We start from the raw sequence: 24,315 nt of genomic DNA, 5'->3' as shown, positions 1-24,315 counted from the left end.
TTTGATATATGGCACAACATTAGGGGATACAAACTGTGGGAGGAGATGCGTCTGAAAAAAAGTTTATCTATAAATAAATAAAGAAATAAAGAGTATAGAGTACTATAGTCTGGTTGCCCTGTTGGGCAACCACACTAACTAGACGCGTCGCAATTCCGGGGAAATTGCAGAGTGTGGTTGCGCCGACGCCGGTCGCGGGTCGCGGCCGCCGGGACTCGAGGAATAGGCCGGGAGGAATAACGTCGGAGGCTGCGCCAATTACATTGTCACGTCTCTCATGAGATCGCTTGCGTTTCATTTTGAAAGGATCGATCCACCCCGAAATAATGTTTTTGCATCAAACGGTTACATTTTGCGCATTTGTGGCGCCCCCTATGGGTCAAAGTGGAAATGCTTTTGGGAATTTGTTGAGTAAACCACCCTCGACATGTGATTTGAATTTGGGATTGACCGGACGTTTCGTTCGTGATTTCTGGCATTTTTGGTAAAACGGGCCCCTCCCGCTAACTTTGGAAGCCATTTACGGACGAACGGTAAGGTCTATGAAAATGCCGTTTGGATATGTTTACCGCATGGGCTCAGAGATCATGTGTACCGATTTGTGTGAGATTTGGAAAAAAATTGTAGGAAAAGGAGCAAAAAGTGTGTTTTGAAGAAAATTCAAAATGGCGGAAAATCTATCCTGACGCAAATGGGCGTGGCCTATATGGGGAGATGCATAATGACCCAAGGAATCCAGGGAAAAAGAAATTTTGATTTTACGAGCTACGGTTCAAGAGTTATAGGCCAAAAGGTAAAGTGGGCTGTTATAGCGCCACCATGTGGCCGACTGGTGTGATTATTTTCATAATAATTTCGCAAAAAACTATTAACCTCCCCTCCAAATCTTGTAACTGTAGCCCTTACGGTTTCCGAGAAAAAAATACTTGAATGGGAGTTTTTGCAATTCCCATTAAAGTGGATGGGGAAATTTAATGCAGAAATAAATCAATATCAAAAAATCTATCCTGACGCAAATGGGCGTGGCCTATATGGGGAGATGCGTAGTGACCCAAGGAATCCAGGTGAAAAGAAATTTTGATTTTCGGACCTACGGTTCAAGAGTTACAGGCCAAAACGTAAAGGGGGCTGTTATAGCGCCACCATGAGGCCGAATGGTGTGATATTTTTTTCAATAATTTCGGACAATATTATGAATTATCCCTCCAAATCTGATAACTCTAGCTCTTACGGTTTCTGAGAAAAAAATACTTGAATTTGAGTTTTTTCACTTTTCCATTAAAGTGGATGGGGACATTTAATGGCACTAATAAATTAATATCAATTAAACTATTCAACCAATCTCTTAGCCCTATACAAGCGCACGATTCCCGATTTAGACGGTCATTTTGATATATGGCACAACATTGGGGGATAAAAACTGTGGGAGGAGATGCGTCTGAAAAAAAGTTTATCTATAAATAAATAAAGAAACTAGACGCGTCGCAATTCCGGGGAAATTGCAGAGTGTGGTTGCGCCGACGCCGGTCGCGGGTCGCGGCCGCCGGGACTCGAGGAATAGGCCGGGAGGAATAACGTCGGAGGCTGCGCCAATTACATTGTCACGTCTCTCATGAGATCGCTTGCGTTTCATTTTGAAAGGATCGATCCACCCCGAAATAATGTTTTTGCATCAAACGGTTACATTTTGCGCATTTGTGGCGCCCCCTATGGGTCAAAGTGGAAATGCTTTTGGGAATTTGTTGAGTAAACCACCCTCGACATGTGATTTGAATTTGGGATTGACCGGACGTTTCGTTCGTGATTTCTGGCATTTTTGGTAAAACGGACCCCTCCCGCTAACTTTGGAAGCCATTTACGGACGAACGGTAAGGTCTATGAAAATGCCGTTTGGATATGTTTACCGCATGGGCTCAGAGATCATGTGTACCGATTTGTGTGAGATTTGGAAAAAAATTGTAGGAAAAGGAGCAAAAAGTGTGTTTTGAAGAAAATTCAAAATGGCGGAAAATCTATCCTGACGCAAATGGGCGTGTCCTATATTGGGAGATGCGTAATGACCCAAGGAATCCAGGGAAAAAGAAATTTTGATTTTACGACCTACGGTTCAAGAGTTATAGGCCAAAAGGTAAAGTGGGCTGTTATAGCGCCACCATGTGGCCGACTGGTGTGATTATTTTCATAATAATTTCGCAAAAAACTATTAACCTCCCCTCCAAATCTTGTAACTGTAGCCCTTACGGTTTCCGAGAAAAAAATACTTGAATGGGAGTTTTTGCAATTCCCATTAAAGTGGATGGGGAAATTTAATGCAGAAATAAATCAATATCAAAAAATCTATCCTGACGCAAATGGGCGTGGCCTATATGGGGAGATGCGTAGTGACCCAAGGAATCCAGGTGAAAAGAAATTTTGATTTTCGGACTTACGGTTCAAGAGTTACAGGCCAAAACGTAAAGGGGGCTGTTATAGCGCCACCATGAGGCCGAATGGTGTGATATTTTTTTCAATAATTTCGGACAATATTATGAATTATCCCTCCAAATCTGATAACTCTAGCTCTTACGGTTTCTAAGAAAAAAATACTTGAATGTGAATTTTTTCACTTTTCCATTAAAGTGGATGGGGACATTTAATGGCACTAATAAATTAATATCAATTAAACTATTCAACCAATCTCTTAGCCCTATACAAGCGCACGATTCCCGATTTAGACGGTCATTTTGATATATGGCACAACATTGGGGGATAAAAACTGTGGGAGGAGATGCGTCTGAAAAAAAGTTTATCTATAAATAAATAAAGAAATAAAGAGTATAGAGTACTATAGTCTGGTTGCCCTGTTGGGCAACCACACTAACTAGACGCGTCGCAATTCCGGGGAAATTGCAAAGTGTGGTTGCGCCGACGCCGGTCGGACTATCATAATGTCGTTTGGACAGGTTTATCGCAGGGGTCCATAGATCACGTGTACCGATTTGTGTGAGATTTGGGAAAAAATTGTAGGAAAAGGAACAAAAAGTGTGTTTTGAAGAAAATTCAAAATGGCGGAAAATCTATCCTGACGCAAATGGGCGTGGCCTATATGGGGAGCTGCGTAATGACCCAAGGAATCTAGGGAAAAAGACATTTTGATTTTACGACCTACGGTTCAAGAGTTATAGGCCAAAAGGTAAAGTGGGCTGTTATAGCGCCACCATGTGGCCGACTGGTGTGATTCTTTTCATAATAATTTCGCAAAAACCTATTAACCTCCCCTCCAAATCTTGTAACTGTAGCCCTTACGGTTTCCGAGAAAAAAATACTTGAATGGGAGTTTTTGCAATTCCCATTAAAGTGGATGGGGAAATTTAATGCAGAAATAAATCAATATCAAAAAATCTATCCTGACGCAAATGGGCGTGGCCTATATGGGGAGATGCGTAGTGACCCAAGGAATCCAGGTGAAAAGAAATTTTGATTTTCGGACCTACGGTTCAAGAGTTACAGGCCAAAACGTAAAGGGGGCTGTTATAGCGCCACCATGAGGCCGAATGGTGTGATATTTTTTTCAATAATTTCGGACAATATTATGAATTATCCCTCCAAATCTGATAACTCTAGCTCTTACGGTTTCTGAGAAAAAAATACTTGAATTTGAGTTTTTTCACTTTTCCATTAAAGCGGATGGGGACATTTAATGGCACTAATAAATTAATATCAATTAAACTATTCAACCAATCTCTTAGCCCTATACAAGCGCACGATTCCCGATTTAGACGGTCATTTTGATATATGGCACAACATTAGGGGATAAAAACTGTGGGAGGAGATGCGTCTGAAAAAAAGTTTATCTATAAATAAAGAAATAAAGAGTATAGAGTACTATACTGCCCTGCCAAGGCAGAGTGCAGTAACTACGAAAACAAAAATCACTGAAAAATGGGTTTAAAAGTGATTCAACTGGTCAGCCAAATGAGATATTGGCATATAAGTGATATTACACTAATTGTACATCTGTTCTTGAGGTAATTGTTTATCCCCCAACATCACAAAGGCTAATTTGACCTTTGGGCAACCCAAATAAGTCGGTGTGTCCAAAAACGTAGTTACTGCTCTTTGGCTTGGCAGGGCAGTATAGTCTGGTTGCCCTGTTGGGCAACCACACTAATAAAGAGTATAGAGTACTATAGTCTGGTTGCCCTGTTGGGCAACCACACTAACTAGACGCGTCGCAATTCCGGGGAAATTGCAGAGTGTGGTTGCGCCGACGCGGTCGGGACTCCAGTAATACGCCGGGAGGAATACCGTCGGAGACTGCGCCGATTACATCGTCACGTCACTCCTGAGATCGCCTGCGTTTCATTTTGAGAGGATTGATCCCCCAAAAATCATGTTTTTGCATCAAACGGTTACATTTCGAGCATTCGTGGCGCCCCATATGGATCAAAGTAGAAATGCTTTTGGGGATTGGTTTAGTATACCACCCTCGACATGTGATTCAAATTTGGGATTGACCGGACGTTTTGTTCGTGATTTATGGCATTTTTGGTCAAACGGGCCCCTCCCGCTAACTTTGGAAGCCATTTACGGACGGACGGTACGGACTATCAAAATTCCGCTTGGATAGGTTTATCGCATGGGTCCATAGATCACGTGTACCGATTTGTGTGAGATTTGGAAAAAAATTGAAGGAAAAGGAGCAAAAAGTGTGTTTTGAAGAAAATTCAAAATGGCGGAAAATTTATCCTGACGCAAATGGGCGTGGCCTATATGGGAAGATGCGTCGTGACCCAAGGAATCCAGGGAAAAAGAAATTTTGATTTTACGACCTACGGTTCAAGAGTTATAGGCCAAAAGGTAAAGGGGGCTGTTATAGCGCCACCATGTGGCCGACTGGTGTGATTATTTTCTTAATAATTTTTCAAAAAACTATTAACCTCCCCTCCAAGTTTTGTAACTGTAGCCCTTACGGTTTCCGAGAAAAAAATACTTGAATGGGAGTTTTTGCAATTCCCATTAAAGTGGATGGGGAAATTTAATGCACTAATAAATCAATATCAAAAAATCTATCCTGACGCAAATGGGCGTGGCCTATATGGGGAGATGCGTCGTGACCCAAGGAATCCAGGTGAAAAGAAATTTTGATTTTCGGACCTACGGTTCAAGAGTTACGGGCCAAAACGTAAAGGGGGCTGTTATAGCGCCACCATCAGGCCGAATGGTGTGATATTTTTTTCAATAATTTCGGACAATATTATGAATTATCCCTCCAAATCTGATAACTCTAGCTCTTACGTTTTTTGAGAAAAAAATACTTGAATTTGAGTTTTTTCACTTTTCCATTAAAGCGGATGGGGACATTTAATGGCACTAATAAATTAATATCAATTAAACTATTCAACCAATCTCTTAGCCCTATACACGCGCACGATTCCCGATTTAGACGGTCATTTTGACATATGGCACAACATTGGGGGATAAAAACTGTGGGAGGAGATGCGGTTTGAAAAAAGTTTATCTATAAAGAAAGAATAAAGAGTATAGAGTACTATAGTCTGGTTGCCCTGTTGGGCAACCACACTAATAAAGAGTATAGAGTACTATAGTCTGGTTGCCCTGTTGGGCAACCACACTAATTACTCTTGGCCATACACGTGACCACACATACTTTTCAGGCGCCTATCCATCACATTGTGGTGGCTGTAATAGTCATCTACCTGGGCCCTCTCAGACCCCCACCTTTCAAGCAATGCATTCTGGGATAGGTGTTAAAATGTCACAGGTCACAGAAGTTAACCTTTCAGGTTCTGTTTATTCAGCTCTCTGTATCTCTGCTACACATCACTCTATAAGCCATATCTCCTAAACTGGTGGGTCAAACTGTACAACCAACATGTCAATGTGTAGTTATGATTCCTGCTTTCATATGACATGACAACATGTCAATGTGTAGTTATGATTCCTTTCATATGACATGACAACATGTCAATGTGTAGTTATGATTCCTGCTTTCATATTACATGACAACATGTCAATGTGTAGTTATGATTCCCTGCTTTCATATGATATGACAACATGTCAATGTGTAGTTATGATTCCTGCTTTCATATGACATGACAACATGTCAATGTGTAGTTATGATTCCTGCTTTCATATGACATGAGAAAACAAAAATGAAAACATTAACAATAACAGGCTCTGTGTCATGGTGGGTCACATGTGTATACTATAGTGAGTTGTGTACAGTGGTGAAAGTGGGCCGGAACGGTCCGGAACGGCGTTCCGGTAAAAGATTCGGTCCCGGAACGCCGTTCCGTTAAGAAAAAGTCAAAGGCAGCTGTAAATGCTGAAAATCCCATATTAAATAACCTGCCACAGACATGCGCGCGCTTGTGTCGGTTCCGGCAAGAACTGTCAGCCACTTTCACCTGGTTGTGTATAAAGTGCAGTATTGCTTTCAAGTAGTACAGGATGTGTTGTCATATAAAGTGCATGATTATAGATGTTCACAAGCAGTGGTGGAAAGTAACTAAATACATGTACTCAAGTCTCTTCTGTTTATTCTCATATGTTTATTCTCTTCTGTTTATTCTGATCTGTTTATTCTCATATGTTTATTCTCATATGTTTATTCTCATATGTTTATTCTCTTCTGTTTATTCTCTTCTGTTTATTCTGATCTGTTTATTCTCATATGTTTATTCTCATATGTTTATTCTCATATGTTTATTCTCTTCTGTTTATTCTGATCTGTTTATTCTCATATGTTTATTCTCATATGTTTATTCTCATATGTTTATTCTGATCTGTTTATTCTGATCTGTTTATTCTCATCTATTAAATTCAGTTCAGTTCTGATCAGTGATGATGAAGATTACAGCCACCCTCCTCATCCTCTCCTCTGTACTTCATGTCAAAGCGATCCCAGGAAGTAAGTACATTATATTTATGTTATTATATTAAAGATACTGATATAAATCTACGCTTATTATATACAATATTCATCCATAGATGTACTCTTGTTATATAAAATACATGTATATTTATATTGTTATATTTATATTATTAAAACATACAGTATATTTATATTGTTATACATACATTCTATATATCTTTTGATATATTAAATATATATCTATATTGTTATTAATATAAATAAACATTATGTATGTTGATTATATAGTGAATAACATACTATTATATTGATATATCAAATATACATACAGTTTATTCATAGTGTTATTATTTATAATACCATTGGTAAGCGGTAGCACACACACACACACACACACACACACACACACACACACACACACACACACACACACACACACACACACACACACACACACACACACACACACACACACACACACACACACACACACACACAGATTCTAACCTTTAATTATATTATATTATCGGTGGTTTAAAGTAACTACATGTACTCAAGTACTTTACTTAAGTACAATTTTGAGGTATTTTTTACTTTACTGGAGTACTTCCAATGTTCAGTATTTTAACTTCTACTCCACTACATTTCAGAGGCAAATATTATACTTTTACTCCACTACAATTATTTGAAAACTTTAGTTACTAATTACTTTGTAGATTTTGATTACAAAACATACACTTCAGCCCTATATACATTTAGACCATTAGAAAATAGCAGATCTACAAGCTCACAATGCGTCGCGATGCAACACATTGTGAGCTTGTAGATCTGCTATTTTCAAAAGATTTGTATACATTTGAAAACTTGTGAAATGATACTATATATACTATATATTCTGCATATAGTACTTTCTACTTTTGGTACTTTAAGACTTTAAGTACATTTTGATTCCAATATGTTTGTACTTTTACTCAAGTAAATAGAAAATTCTTACTTATACTTGTAACAGAGTATTTCTAAATTGCAGTATTGATACTTTTACTTAGGTAAAACATTTTAGTAATGTTTCTACCACTGTATATAATATAATATAATATAATATAATATAATATAATATAATATAATATAATATTACATTATATAATATTATATAATATTATATAATGTTATGTTCACATCCTGAAATAAATCATTATGAATCTGTTTCATAATATTATAAAAACATTTAAATCTGTTGAATAAAATGTTTGACAGGAAGATACTTCTAATATTCACCTTTAGAACCAAACATGACTGTTTAACATGATGATGATGATGATGATGATGATGATGATGATGATGATGAAGATGATGAAGAAGTTTGTTGTTGAATGTATTTTCATCTTTGTTTTATCTCCAGTGTTCCATGAGGACATTAAAGTCATTGGCTGTTCAGACACAGTTAAAGACTCATATAAAGAGGAGATGATGGGACTGGATGGTGAAGTGATGATGTACGCAGACTACAACAAAGGGAAGGTGGTGGAGCCTCAGCCTCCATTTGTAGATCATGTCACCTGGATTCCAGCAGCTTATGCAGTAGCTGTGGGTGATCAGCACCACTGCAAAGCCAACCTGGACACCATTCGCACTGCCTTGAAGAAACCACCAGTGAAAGGTACATGAATACTATGAACACAATAGTTATTAACTAAAACTGTTGAATATATTTAACATTCATGAAAATGTTTAACCCATTCAATCCGGGAACACATATCTGTCATTTTAGATTTCTTTGGCTGTTCAAAAATAGCAGATCTACAAGTTCATAGCGCAGCACCGAGTGCCGCGCTAGATCTGCTATTTTTGGGGGGGGAAATCATGAAAAAAGTTTGAGAACCACTGTTATTATAGCAACATATGTTTTTGTTTTGTTTTTAACTGTTAGGATTTAGAAGACATTTGTAGAATCCCCAGAGTTACAAATGTTTGCTTTATATATATTCAAAGATTTGCGCAAACTTTCATGATTTTTCAAAATTAGCAGATCTACAAGCTCATAGCGCGGCACAGAGTGCTGTGCTAAATGGGTTAAGCATGTATATTAAGCATTTATGTTTTTTATGGTGACATATTTTCTAAATAATATGTATCTTTAGTAAACATGAATATGTGCTCTAGGTGCTTTAATGTTTAATTTACAAATCTATGCAGCGAGAATGTGGACTTTAATAGTCTTTTTCATTTATAATGAGTGACCTCTGAGTTTCACATGTACACTAGGCGGGGGAATAAATGAGACACACACTAACATAGACTATATAGTATGTTTTTCATACATGAACACACACACACACACACACACACACACACACACACACACACACACACACACACACACACACACACACACACACTTTAATTATGTAGTGACATATTTGGCCGATAGGGGGCAGTTAGCCTAGTGTTGATATTATACAGATGATAATAAAACTGAACATTAATGACATTTTTCATTGTCTATTTCCAGATGGATATGTGTACTATGAGGCTTCCCGCTGTGTGTTTAACTCCAGTGAGCTGAAGGACATACAGTACATACAGTCAGTGAATTTCGATGGTGATGAGATCCTCAGGTGGGACAGTAGAGTAGATCAGTATGTTGGATACACTGAGTTTGGTGTGAAGAACGCAGAGCGCCTCAATAAAGATCCTACAGAACTGGCTGTGAGGAGAGCACAACGAGAGGCATACTGCAAACCCAACATTGAGAACTACTACCCTGCTGTTCTGAACAAGAGAGGTGAGCTGATCTCAGAGCAGCACTCAACACTCATCACCTCATAAACTATAACATGACATCATAATAAATCATTCTATTCAGAGATGATTAATGGTGTTAATATTGATCTGATAATGATTATAAAACCTCCCTTGGCCTGGGTCGTAGCGTGACGGCGTGTCGCGGACAGCGTGTCGCGGATTCTACTCCCGTTCCCGACGACCTTTACTGCGTGTCACCCCCCCCCCCCCCCCATCTCTCTCCCCATTTCCCTATTCCTCTTTAAAAAAAACAAAAAAACATTCCTTTGTCAATCTCTGTCATTTTAGATTTATTTAGCTATTAAAAAATAGCAGACATACAAGCTCATAGCGCGGCACCGAGTGCCGCGCTATGAGCTTGTATGTCTGCTATTTTTTTTTAAACCGTGAAAATTTGTGCAAATCTTGAATGTATAGATTCTAAAGGGAACATTTGTAACTCAAATCTTTGCTTCTGGGGGTCCCTGGAACAACATATTTGACAAATGTTCGCTTTAAAAATATATATATCTAAAGAGTTACACATATTGTCACGATTTTTGAAAAAAAAACAGATCTACAAGCTCTGCGGCCCTCTGTGCCACGCTATGAGCTTGTGGATCTGCTATTTTTTCATGTAGATCTGAATAGCCAAATAAATCTTAAATGACACAGATGCGTTCCCGGATTGAATGGGTTAATATTCTGAGAAACATTTCAGATCCTCTTGATTTATACTGTATCCTAACACGCTGTCACACAGTGGAAATAGCAGATCTACAAGCTCACAACATGTGGTGTCATCATCGTACACAGAGTATAAATGAAACATATAGATCTATTTCTGAGTGTTTTCACCTACATATAATGACCTTCCTAAAATAGAGACACCAGGATTAATGTTTTTAAATTAACTTTAAAAAGAACCATGCAGGCTAAAACACACCTCTATACACTTCATTTACCCTGATTTTATATTTAATTATTGTCTACTAGTTTGTTTTGTATGTTTTTAATCACTTTAGTAATATTTTACAGGAATATGTGTGTTGTTTTGTTTGTTTCTACTATTTTCATGCAATGCTATTGCTTGGTTTATTTTTGTTCATGTAAAGCACTTGTCCAGGGTGTTTTAGAGAAGAGAGAAGAGTCAAGGACGCGTGGAGCGTTGTCCAAGGTGTTTTAGAGAAGAGAGAAGAGTCAAGGACGTGTGGAGCGTTGTCCAAGGTGTTTTAGAGAAGGGAGAAGAGTCTAGGACGTGTGGAGCGTTGTCCAGGGTGTTTTTCAATTCATTCCCTATGGAAGTCACTTGGTTTGATAAAACTGACTTGCTTCGCCGCTCTCTGGCTTTACCCCCCTCCCCCCCCCCCCCCCTCCCCTAAGGCAAGTCAGTTTTGTCAAAACATGTATCTTCCATAGGAAAGGAATTGAAATGGCCTTATGCCTCACGTAAGGCATAAGGCCGCCATAAAACAAGTGTTTTAACTGTGTGAGTGAGGCCTACATTTGGAGCGTTGTCCAGGGTGTTTTAGAGAAGGGAGAAGAGTCTAGGACGTGTGGAGCGTTGTCCAGGGTGTTTTAGAGAAGGGAGAAGAGTCTAGGACGTGTGGAGTGTTGTGTTTTAGTTCTAACAGTTTCCCTGTGTTAGCTGATCTGAGTGAGCGGGAGGGGTTGTAGGGTTGGATCAGGCTTGAAGATATGGGGGTGTCATACCTTTGGTTGCTTTGTAGGCCAACATCAGTGTTTAGTACTCTGTGAGGGCAGCAACTGGGGGCCAATGGAGGGAGAGGAGAACGGGGGAGAGCCGGGAAACGTGAACATTTTGGCTGGTTGAAGACCAAGTGTTTTTCAGCTTTCTGGATCATTTGGATCTCATTTGGATGATATACAATTATTAATGATAATGACAGGTTCCTCTGACTGGTAATGATAATAATAATCATCTTTTTTAGGAGTGGAGCCCAAAGTGAGACTGAAGTCAGAGACTCCCCCTCGTCGTGGTGAACACACTCACATGCTGAGGTGCAGCAGCTACGACTTCTATCCTAAAGTGATCCTGGTGACCTGGTGGAGAGGTCAAGAACCTTTGACCTCTGGTTTCTCCTATGCCGATCTGTCTGATGGAGACTGGTACTACCAGTACCACTCCTACCTGGAGTACACACCCAGGTACACACCTAACAGACACCTATACATAGAAATACACACCTCTACTGGTACTACCAGTACCACTCCTACCTGGAGTACACACCCAGGTACACACCTAACAGACACCTATACATAGAAATACACACCTCTACTGGTACTACCAGTACCACTCCTACCTGGAGTACACACCCAGGTACACACCTAACAGACACCTACACATAAAAATACACACCTCTACTGGTACTACCAGTACCACTCCTACCTGGAGTACACACCCAGGTACACACCTAACAGACACCTACACATAGAAATACACACCTCTACTGGTACTACCAGTACCACTCCTACCTGGAGTACACACCCAGGTACACACCTAACAGACAACTATACATAGAAATACACACCTCTACTGGTACTACCAGTACCACTCCTACCTGGAGTACACACCCAGGTACACACCTAACAGACACCTATACATAGAAATACACACCTCTACTGGTACTACCAGTACCACTCCTACCTGGAGTACACAAACCAGGTACACACCTAACAGACACCTATACATAGAAATACACACCTCTAGGTAGTGTAACAGCAATTCCTCCGAGTCCCGACCATGTTTATCACCAGTCCACTCCAGACACAACCACGCAGCAAGCTCGTCATCGTGCACTCATGACGAACGTGCGAGCGCGTTATACATGAATACACACACAGGAATACGCTAAAACATGTGTATCTCGTTACTAAGTTTCTTCTGCCTCTTGCCTTCCTATTTTTCCTGCATTGGGGAGGGAATAGTGGAATACACAATAAACACTAGAGCGGAGGAGAGCCCAGCGGGGCATTCACGCTCCTACACAAAAATAGTCAGTTATTTTTCTCCAAGTTTTTTTCTCCATAGAATAAAATATTAACAAAGATCAATGGATCAATGTGTTGAATCACGGTGTGTTTCAGCGTGTAGATCGGCTACTTTCACAATCTGTCCTAATGTTAGTGCTAATTAACAGCTGCTCACTCACTGCCAGACCGGGCGGGGAGGAGGGGCCGCTTCAGCTCTGAGCAGATCCACATGGACACACATTCTACTTCATGATTATTTTAAATATCAATATAAACTTATCTTATTTTCTATAACGGCCTAATGCTATGGTGCCTAATTGTAGTGTTTGTGTGTGTGTGTGTGTGTGTGTGTGTGTGTGTGTGTGTGTGTGTGTGTGTGTGTGTGTGTGTGTGTGTGTGTGTGTGTGAGTGATACAGATCAGGAGAGAAGGTCACATGCATGGTGGAACATCCCAGCCTGACCGCGCCTATCAAGATGGACTGGGGTCAGTTACTGTAATCTACTGTACTCTACTGTAATCTACTGTACTCTACTGTAATGTGTTACACTACACTCTGTTTTAAGGGTTAAAGGATTATTCTCTATTTGTACCTGAAGGTATATTTGTTTTGCTGAAAGTAAAAACATCGATCAGCTTAGTATTATTTGTGTTGACAGATTTCTCCATGTCAGAGTCAGTGAAGAACAAGGTGGCCATGGGAGCATCAGGTCTGGCTCTGGGTCTGGTCTTGTTCCTGTCTGGATTCATCTACTTCCAGTGGAAGAAACGAGGTTATTAGCGTGTTTAATTAACATGTTTTAATTAACATGTTCAATTAACATGTTTCATTAATTATTATACTACCAGTGGAAGAAATGAGGTCAGATCAACAGAGGATCAAATGACATGTGGAACCGTCACAGAAATGCAAACACACAAACAAACAAACAAACAAACAAACAAACAAACAAACAAACAAACATGTAAAGCCACAACCATTAGCCGACTACAGCTGTGATAAGCAACTAGCTCAGGACCTCAACGACTTTTATGGCCGATTTGATGCCTATGATTTTAGTGAAAATCACGCTGAGATCAAAAACAGACTACTGTCTGCCCCCCCTACCAGTTCCTTTTTCGAGGAACAGGATGTGATCAAGTGTTTTAAAAAATGCAACCCTAAGAAAAGCGCAGGCCCTGACCACATCGGGGGTCGCCTCTTAAAGACCTGCGCCGACCAGCTTGGTCCCATTTTCTACTTTTTATTTAATATGTCCATTAGCCAACAGATCGTACCACTCCTTTGGAAACAGTGCACTGTTGTCCCTGTTGCCAAGAACAGCAACCCAAAAACGCTAAATGATTTCAGACCTGTGGCCCTTACCTCCCTTATTATGAAACAGTTTGAGAAGCTAGTCAAGCGAGAACTTGTAGCAAAAACTGAAAGCCTATTAGATCCTCTTCAGTTTGCTTATAGGGAAGGCAGAGGCGTCCAAGATGCAATCGCCACTCTACTCAATCTGGTGCACAAACATCTAGAGGGAAAGAAAAATCATGCCAGGCTGCTTTTTGTTGACTTTTCATCAGCGTTCAACACGATCCAGCCACATGTTCTGGTCGAGAAACTAATTAGCACTTTCAGTCTGGACCCATGTCTGGTGGGCTGGATCCTCGACTTTCTTACCAACCGATCACAATGTGTACGAGTCAATAATACACTGTCCAGTCTTCTGTCATCCTCTACTGGATCACCCCAGGGGTGTGTGTTATCTGCTTTTGTTATACATTCTATATACCAACGACTGCCTTAGCCATTTCCATAATTCATTCATAGTCAAGTACGCTGACGACTCGGTCATTGTCAGCCTGCTTGGCAATGAAGAAAATGGCCATGGGCAAGTGCTCGATGATTTCCTGTCATGGTGTGACAATGCTTTCTTACAGCTGAATGTCTCAAAAACTAAGGAGCTTTGCATTGACTTTAGACTGTCACCACAATCTCCCCGGAAGAGCCTGGCCAACGGAGAGACAGTAGATATTGTAAAAAATTACAAATATCTGGGTACAATAATCGATGATAAACTGAAATTTGACCTCAACACGGACATGATGTATAAAAAAGGCCAGCAACGCCTATACTGTCTGAGAAAATTGGCTAAGTTCAATATCGACAAAACTCTGATGAAACTGTTTTACAGTGCCTACATAGAATCTGTCATTTCCTTTTCTATTATCTGTTGATCTGTCATTTCCTTTTCTATTATCTGTTGGTACGGTAATCTTTGTGTCAAGGACAAGAATTCCCTGGGTAGAATTGTGAAAGTTGCCTCCAAGGTAATTGGTACAAACATGAACAGCCTTGGACTTCTCTTTAACAGACAAGTGCTCAAAAAAGCCAAGTCGATTCGTTCAGATACTGCTCACCCACTTAACACTGAGTACGAACTCCTTCCTTCGGGCCGTCGCTTGCGGACCCCCAGTGCCACAACAAACAGGCACAAACTGTCCTTTATTCCCATTTCTATCGGCAGTCTGAACTCGGTCATGGAGAAGCCAAGGGGGAGATAGCCTTTAGTTAATACGGGCACCTAGCAGTCTCCTTGCTGTCCATGTATTCTCATGTATGTATTCTTTTTCAATGGCCATGTACACTGCACTGAATAGCACCTTACACTTTGCTCTTTATGACCTAATGTGAACTCTATGTATCGGCTAAGGATGTTTTACTGTTCTGTTTTGTACTGTTTTTTTATTGTCTGTTTTAATGTTGTTGTACTGTATTGATGCTATATGCTGCAAACCAAATTGCCCCTCGGGGACACTAATAAACTTGAACCTTGAACCTTGAACCTTGAACAACCTAAACTGGTTTATATTGGTTTAGAACCTTAACCGGTTTAGACCAGTTTAGACGACCTAGTTAAAGGTCAAAGTGTGTTCTATGTTGTCACATTTAGCTTTAATACATCAGTGTTACATTTAGTCCTAAATAAGAGTCAAATGTTCACATTAGTTCTGATGCAACATGTGACCCTGATGACTGAACCCTATGTTGTTGTGTTGTTGTGTTATTGTGTTATTGTGTTGTGTGTACATTTATGCATTTTATAGAGAAATACACACAATACAGTACATAGGATGTATTTGTGTGTGTGTTTTAACTGTCTCTCTTCTTCTTCTATCAGGTCGTATTCTGGTGCCGACAACCAATGATGATCTTTAGACTCCTCCCACACACCCAGGTTCATTTCCTCTTTCTTTTTAATTATTTTCAATTCTTTCCATCACTATCAGGACCCAATGATTCAGTACATTCAGGGCAAAAGCTATAACAACTTGATTAACGGGTGTATCTAACTTCTCTCAGTTGTTCCTAATATGATTTTTCGCGTAGAATCCATCTCTGCTTGGGTCATTTTTGTATTGCGCATAGTTAATGAGATAATTTGCATTTTTGATTAAACTAGCAGAATTAACGAGTAGAGGTCATCCAACTTGTGTTTTGGTGGTTTTCTGACAAACTAATGAACATTTTATCTCATTCAGGTGTAAGGACCTTTACAGTGTAACCATTGGGTATATGGTAGCTGTGTCTAATTGAACACAACATGTCAGTGAACTGAACCCAAAGATTCAGTTCATTGAACACAACATTTCAGTGAACTGAACCCAATGATTCAGTTCATTGAACACAACATGTCAGTGAACTGAACCCAATGATTCAGTTCATTGAACACAACATGTCAGTGAACTGAACACAATGATTCAGTTCATTGAAAACACTGATCATTCCATCACTATCAGGATCAAAGACAGAACCTTGTGGTCCAAAGGAGAGTGTTCTACCAACTGAGCTGCCGTTCCTACTAAGATACACTATTGACAAAGTATTGGGCAAATGTTGTTTGAATGGACTGAGTTGTTTCTACTTTGATGGTTACTGTAGTTGCAGGGAGGCTGCTGGGAGGTTATGTTTTAACTAGTTTACTAATAACTTGTTCATGATCTATTAACTATTCACAGCATAGTTTTAAATCATTAACCACTAACAAACATGTAACAAGTCATGAATAACACATTAACTAATAATTTGAGAATGATGAATTTACTATTATAAAGGAAGGTTATTCTAAAGTGTTAGCATGTTCACACAGTTAATACATTCTGATTCTTATTGGTTTATTGTCTTTTCACAGAACACCTGGGTGTGTTTTCAGAGAAGCAGAGAGTCATCCCTGGTGGAGAGAGGAGGCAATACATGTTTGTCCATTCAGCTTTTAAATAATCATAACAGCAGCATAATGATGACATCATCAACCTTTTAAATAATCATAACAGCAGCACAATGATGACATCATCAGCCTTTTTCACAGATGTGTCTTTTAAACAATTAAAAATTCTAATTGGCTAGCCAAGACTAACGATAATTAGTGTGGAGACTTGTGGAGTCTTTTTCGCCCAGGTCGACGTGGTTTTGAGGTGAGGTTAGGGTTAAGGTTAGGTTTGTAGACATAGTTTTAGTGAGGTTAAAGTCATTTATTATGTAATCATTTATACTGTGTGATAATTAATGTGTTACGATCATTATGACATCAGTCCCTGTGATGGGTGGACCTAATCCTCTGTGATGGTCTGGGGTGATGGGTGGACCTAGACCCTCTAGGGGTCTGAGGTGATGGGTCCACCCAAATTATACAATGGTGGGCTGCCATAGTCTAGGAAATTAATGGGAAACACTGATCACATGCAATCATTTATTTTAAGCAATGATTTATATGTAATCATCACTTATTTGTTTTATCTCTTGCTCATTTGATTTCTCTATGTGTCTCATCTGTTTAAGAAAGTAGGAAGCTGATATATTGTACTCTTACCTTAGCGCTAGGTATACTCTTAGTTGCTTGTTTTAGAAGAGAATGCACTTCAGACTTCTGGTGATTAGTAGTTTTCTTGCCTACCTATGTTTAATGCACTTATTGTAAGTCGCCTTGGTTAAAAGTGTCTGCTAAATGACTGTAATGTAATGATTATGTAATCATGAGCAGGGAAGCAGATCTTATGGGGGAACCACAAGATATGACTTTCTGGAGGGAACATCAATAATATCACCAACATAGAGTTAACACTTGGATTTTAAACAAACTAATAATGTTCACAATGATTACAGTTTGTCTGACATTTAGCATTAAATAAACACCAAATCCATGTTCAATATATGAAACAAACTAATGTCAACAATAACAAAGGTTGTTCAAACTTTACTAAAGTAAAGGACAAAATAAGTGTCTAATTCAGACAGTTTAGATATTCCTTGGTCAGTATTATTTATCTTTCCGTTTTTCAGCTCCACTGTTGTGTTTCTATCGTTCATATTGGCTGAACTTCACTCATTAAACTAGTTAACAGCTCTGTGGACAAGTGATGATGATGATGATGAAGCTTGTGGATGTATTTATGTGGTAGTTGTTGATGATCAGGACACACGGGTGGCAAAAACAAAACCTTGAAATATGTATTTTAAATGATATAATGTATTTCTAAATACTTTATTGTGTCAGACATGTTGCCTCTTTCTCCCTGGGATCTGCACCCCTGACCATGAATGGTTTGAAGTTTAGCCGTTAGATTGTGGCTTTCATTTGCTTGGTTTGAATATCAATAAAAGAAGGAGAAACATTGTGTCACATTGTCTCACTTTGACTTCCACAAGGTCACACCAAACCCACTATTTACAATTTACAATACTTCTACTTCTACTCCACTACATCTCAGAGGAAAATATTATACTTTTACTCCACTACAATTATTTGAAAACTTTAGTTACTTTTCAGATATACATTATGACATTATGAAACATACATTAACCACTTTAGCCCTATTTTATACCTAGGGCTAGGCTATTTGAAAATAGCCGATCTACAAGCTCCGAACGTGTGGCATCGCGACGCGTTGTGAGCTTGTAAATCTGCTATTTTCAAACATTTTAGTACTTTTACTTTTGGTACTTTAAGTACATTTTGATGCCACTACTTTTGTACTTTTACTCAAGTAGATTTTGAATTCTTCTTTTACTTGTAACAGAGTATTTCTATATTGCATTATTGGTACTTTTACTTAAGTAAAACATTTGAGTACTTTTTCCACCACTGGTCTTAATCTACGGCTAACTGTATAGATGGTTTACAGACAAACTATCATAGGCTAGTCTACTTCAGAACCACCAGAGACGCAGGGCATCACCGGCTGGCTCCTGTCCAATGAGCAGCTCTCCACCTGGAGCGCACACTGTCCCAAAACTACTCACTATTAAATGATGATTATTGAATTATAGAAACAAGAGGAGGTTCACACACTGACATAAATACGTTCTGGCTCTTTGGATGCAAAAGATATTCTATTGTCTCTGGACTTCATTGCTGGCATCTCACACCTGGCTGTAACTTTTGGTAAAGCCTTTTCTGTCAAGAGCACAAACCTTCCTACCTTATTGATGTTTTATTATAGAATGCTGATAGAATGAACACATCAGCTGTCGGGGTGCTGGGTTTAAAGAGGATCATGAAATAAACCACCTGGCTCTCATTGAATTCAAGTCATTTGTCAGGGTTTCCTTTGCCTCCCAGTGCGTAACGTAACGTTATCTCTCTCCTTGAATAATGTGCGTTTTTTTCCTAGGGTAGTTAATACCCTCACAAAAATATGTAGTAATCCTGGTCTCTATACCGCCTCCCCCATGACAGCCGGGGCGCCTGATGGAGAAGGGAACTGGTTGGAATAACGTGTTCCCTATATTACCAGCTGCAACTCCTCCTGTCAACTTCTTGTCCTGCACAAATCTCATGATGAGGGCCTTCATTTTTTGCAGGCACACATCTGGATCTGAGTTCATCAGTTGAGGGTGCAGGCACACCAAATTTCGGACAGTAGGGAATTTCAGTGGGCATTTTAGGAGAATGTTCTGACAAATCTTTGACAGCAGTGTAACACGTGTAACACCTTTGTGCATAATGGACTTTGACCACTACCATATAAGTATAAGGTATTACCCGACTAGTGATCTGTAAGGTTCGGCTACTGGAGCATTTAAGAGTAAATAATGATGAGACCAGACAGGTATGTAGCCTATGATATAATAAAGAAGGGCCGGCTTGTATTTAGGAAAACAGAAATAAAGGGAATGGTACAAAAACACACACAGACAGACATAGAATGGACAACAATAGAATGAGCTCAGTAACAGTGTAACTGTTGTAGTCACCGATTTACACCAGTGATGAAATCACTGTAAATTCCACTGTTTAAACCCGTGGAATATTTTGAGTGAAAAACCCTTTAAGTTTAAGTTTCAGCTCTACAGGTTTTAATCTATGGGTACACCCTGGTAAGTATCTTTTTAGTTAAATATCCTTTTAACTGTAGATATCCTTTTCAATTGCATTTATCTTTTTAATTGTAAATACCTTTTTAACTATTTTAAATTATGAAATATGGATCCATGAGCTCTTATACCCAACACAGTATGAAATCACAATTACATTCAAGTCAAGTCAATTTTATTTATAAAGCACATTTAAAAACAACCAAAGGCCGGACCAAAGTGCTGTACATCAAGGTTAAAAATCACACAAAAAGCATCAAATACATGCACATACAACTGCAAGCAAAAATACCAAAACAAAAACAAAACAAGATCATCAACAATATATACAAAAAAGCAATAATACAAAAATCCTAGCAAAAAGGCAAGTAGCTAAGGGAGCATAAAGGGAAAATGTGGGAGCACGTAGACAGGTGTCCAACAGTTTCTCCATGGCAGGGGGTACTGTCTACTTAAAAGGCCTGGGAGAACAGGTGTGTTTTTAATCTGTTTCAGATCAACACACAATGATATACATCAATCCACTGTCAATAACCCCACCATGAATCACAGAGGTGTGTATGTGAGGGAGTCCACTGACAGTCCAACCACACTGTGGACTGTGTGGAGTGCAGTATTATGGGGTGGATATAATGTGCAGATCAGTGTGTTGTGTTCATTTCTGTGTTTTGAGCTGTTCTGTCCTACCACACTGGTAGAACCACAGACTTATTGCAGAGTGAGTCTCCAAGAAAAATCTAAAAGATGGTCTTCACATGCATTCTATCCTGGGTTTGTAGCTCGCCATCCTTGGTAGACCTAGACTCTGGCCTCATCCAAAACACCTGACCTGTATGACAAGCATACAGGACCACATGAAAAACTATAATTAACAGTATTTCTGAACAGCATTTCACAATAGTGTCTTTCAATCAATTAAAATACAATATATTCTCATAATGAAAAATAAAATAAGATGCATTGTAATAAAGTGCTTTTCTCACCAATGGCATCCTAATAAAGTACTCCTCTAACCACGAGGAATGGTGATGCAGACAGAGGGCAGCTAAACCCAGCACACTCAGCTAGGAATGAAAAGTGTGGAACATTTTTTACATTTACAACATTAGGTTACTCAGCAGCCCATTTTATCAAAGGCTAAAACATAACAAAATGTACAAAAATGAAATAAAAGCAACACACAGCCATCTACAGTGGTGACATGAAACAGCTCTGTTCCATTTAGAGTGCAAAATATATCTCACATAAGTAACCAGGTAGGTTAGCCTGGAACCACAATGCTAGCCCTAGCCAAACAATTATGCTAACTCTGCGTTGGCATTGCATGGTCGTTTAGCCTATTAGCTGCTAACATGGCTAACAGCATGGCTGCTTTAGCTTCTAAAGTAGCAAACACAAAGTTTATAGCAACTCACCAATGTTTGTCAGAAATAACTCTTAGCCCTCTGGCAACACTGTGATGATGGGCAAGGTGTGTGTGCTGTCTGGTGTGGCTTGTATACTTATTTTAGGTTAAAAGTATTAATGTGTTCTTATAGTTCTCTGTGACTCTGTCTCTCTCAGGGATCTCTCCTGCAGTGCAGGTTGCCAGGTTGGTTCTGTGGGTATAGGGATTCACAGCAGAGAATTGGACAGAGACAGAGAGGGGCGGGACAACTAATTGAGGGGTGTTGTCTGATTGGGGGAATTCATCAGTCTTCATATCCCTGGATGGCATTCTGTGGCGTTGTTCACAGGACAGTCAAGTTCTTCTTCTTCTTTTTGTGTTTTTACGGCGGCTTGCATCCAGATTAGTGTTGCATTACCGCCCCCTTGTGATATTGTGGATCACACATTCTAATTCCCATACACACTCTCATTCACACTTTACTACTCTAAATTCTTTCTATTGTATTTACAAAAGCCCACCCAAATTAATCCCCTTCACTTTAGTTTTCAGTCCATTCTACTACCCAGACCCAGTGGTCTGAGTTGCTGTGCACCCTTCCCTCAGTGTGTAATCAAGATCCTCTCCAGTAATGTCCTCTATGTCCAGGAATCTCCTGGCCGCGTCCAACACCATCTTTATCCTCTCAGATTTTCCTTGAATTTCTGCCGCACAGTTAATCACCATGGCGATAAATGCCAGGAACTTTCTTTTGTCCATACAAATGTTTCGCCCATCTCCCTTTGTGTTTTCCTCCATTTTGTGTGTTGTTGCCCTTTCATCGTTTCTCTCCATTCTCTTCACTGCTTCTGCATACAATATTCCTTTTTGTTCTCTAATCTTCTTCACATTTCCTTCCTTTATCCTTCTAGGACACTTTGAAGCCCCTAAATAATGATTTCCCTTGCAATGAATGCACTCTGGTTCTTTCTCTTGTAATCTATTCTACAAGACTCATTACAGTTCACTTCCCCACATCTCCTAGCCTGGTAAACCCTCCCTCCGGAAATCTCATTTCCATTCGATCTCAGGAAGGAGTCTGGTCTGAAACGCCTTTCTGCAATAATCGCTGTGGGCTGGAGTTGGGCGGGAGTAATACCGTTGACTGACAACCCCTTCAACCAATGATCGTTTTTCCCCTTCAGCCAATGAGCAGTTCAATTTGACGAGCTCCAGACTATGTGACGCAACGGGACTTTTGGGACGGCCATGCCGAAAATAGGTTGCCTTATTGGGATACATGCGTGTCACTCCCCGCCCCTGCCGGTTCTCTAAATTTATATTTTTAAATAGGCTCTGTCATGATTAATTGACCACATATATGAAGTTAAACAACTACATTCTATCCAAACGATATCTTATAAGTAAATTCCGTGCCTCAAAAAAGAAGTTTGAAAGCGTTATAAAACTGAAAGTAAGAAGTGAAGGCACTCGCACAAACAACAATGGCTGCCGTTCGTATTTTGTCGGCGGCTCTCAGGCTGCACTCGGGTTCATTCGGGCTCACTCGAACTCGCCACCTGATTGGCCAACTGTCGCTGTCAATCACAGAACAATGAGCGACGACGCTGATAGGCTCGTCGGCTCGGCGAGCAGAGCGATTATTGGAGAAAGGCGTTTCAGACCAGACTCCTTCCTGAGATCGAATGGAAATGAGATTTCCGGAGGGAGGGTTTACCAGGCTACACATCTCCCACACTTTCTGACTCCTCTACAGACAGCCGCAGCATGCCCGTATTCCTGGCAGCAAAAACATCTGAGGGGACCCCTCTCATATGGCCTGACCCTGTACGTGACATATTCAGCATATATTCTTTCAGGGAGTTCTCCATGAAAATGTATGCACACTGATTGGCTGGGTTCCTTTTCTCCTTCTCTGAATCGATTCATTCGTGTGGCTTTCTTAACTCAGTCAATATATAGGAATGGCTCCAGATCCATTGTCAGTGGCACCCCAGTTATAACTCCTACTCTGTTTGATTTTTCTCCCAGGTCTAAACATATCACCCTGTGACCATCGTACATCTTGATGTTCAACATCGCGTTTAACTCTGTCTCTCTGTCCTACATTCAATCACTACAATGCCGCTTCTAGCAATCCTGATCGATTTAACCTCTCCAATACTTTTCCCAACAAACTTTCCCACTCTGTGTTGGTCATTGAAGATCCCGTCCACTTTTGAAACTGTTTTTATTCCTACTACATACGTTTCTTCGCGACTTCCATCACTTGCCGTGCTATTTCCGTTTTCCTTATCCCTTTTCCTTTTATTTTCGTTTCCCCTTGAATCCTCATCCATTTCAATTTCGCCCTGCCTGTTCTCAACGCTCTCCGTCATCTCCTCTTCGTCACTACTCCAGGGTTTCCGCCCCGACGTGTAGCCCTCATTCAGCGCCGCCATGTTTCTCCCTCTACGCATGCCGCCTCGCGACAGTCAAGTTAGGTAGACTTGCTCCTTTTCTTCTTTAGTGACATTACTTGACATAATATCCTCATTTATTAAATCATCTCTTCTGGTAACCAGTCTATATGACCTGTGTTACATCAGTCTGGCTATCTTTCATCAAAAGTAAACCATCACGTTCACTGCCTGACATTTCTTGCCAAAAGCACAAAAATCAGCAAGTGTCACCTGACACATCAAATAAACTCTTCCTACACAATTGTTTTTTTTTATTCAGTTACAGTAAGTCAACTGCTTGTCTAAACAAATGATGTAATCACTTAAATCACAATTACTTTACTGCTGAAGTTACATTGCTGCTGCTATAGCACTTTGTTGAAGTCATTATCAGAGTTACCTTGAGGGCAGCTGTAGCTCCCATGCCAATGCCCCCTTGCTTTGGATGGACCCAGAGCGTTTGGTCTGTCACATCC

General features: G+C 39.9%; 1 protein-coding gene and 1 long non-coding RNA gene across 2 annotated transcripts in view; one reads left to right on the top strand and one right to left on the bottom strand.

The window, feature by feature from the left end:
- The window catches only part of LOC311044505 (H-2 class II histocompatibility antigen, E-S beta chain-like), a 108,665-nt gene that overhangs the window by 47,466 nt on the left and 36,884 nt on the right, over positions 1 to 24,315 (top strand). The window contains exons 3-4 of the mRNA XM_084056144.1: positions 9,387 to 9,659; positions 11,611 to 11,827. Coding sequence (XP_083912270.1) covers positions 9,387 to 9,659; positions 11,611 to 11,827 — 490 coding nt within the window. The remainder of the gene's footprint in view (positions 1 to 9,386; positions 9,660 to 11,610; positions 11,828 to 24,315) is intronic.
- On the bottom strand, positions 20,736 to 21,537 carry LOC311043111. Its single transcript, XR_014600588.1, has 3 exons — positions 21,427 to 21,537; positions 20,995 to 21,075; positions 20,736 to 20,840 (listed from the first exon to the last, which is right to left on the bottom strand). It is a non-coding gene; the product is annotated as an uncharacterized lncRNA (long non-coding RNA).

The sequence above is a fragment of the Gymnoscopelus microlampas genome (assembly GCF_963454915.1).
Source record: "Gymnoscopelus microlampas genome assembly, chromosome: 4".
NCBI lineage: Eukaryota > Metazoa > Chordata > Actinopteri > Myctophiformes > Myctophidae > Gymnoscopelus > Gymnoscopelus microlampas.
Note: the sequence above shows the minus strand (reverse complement) of the source record. Positions and strands in the feature narration are given on the sequence as shown.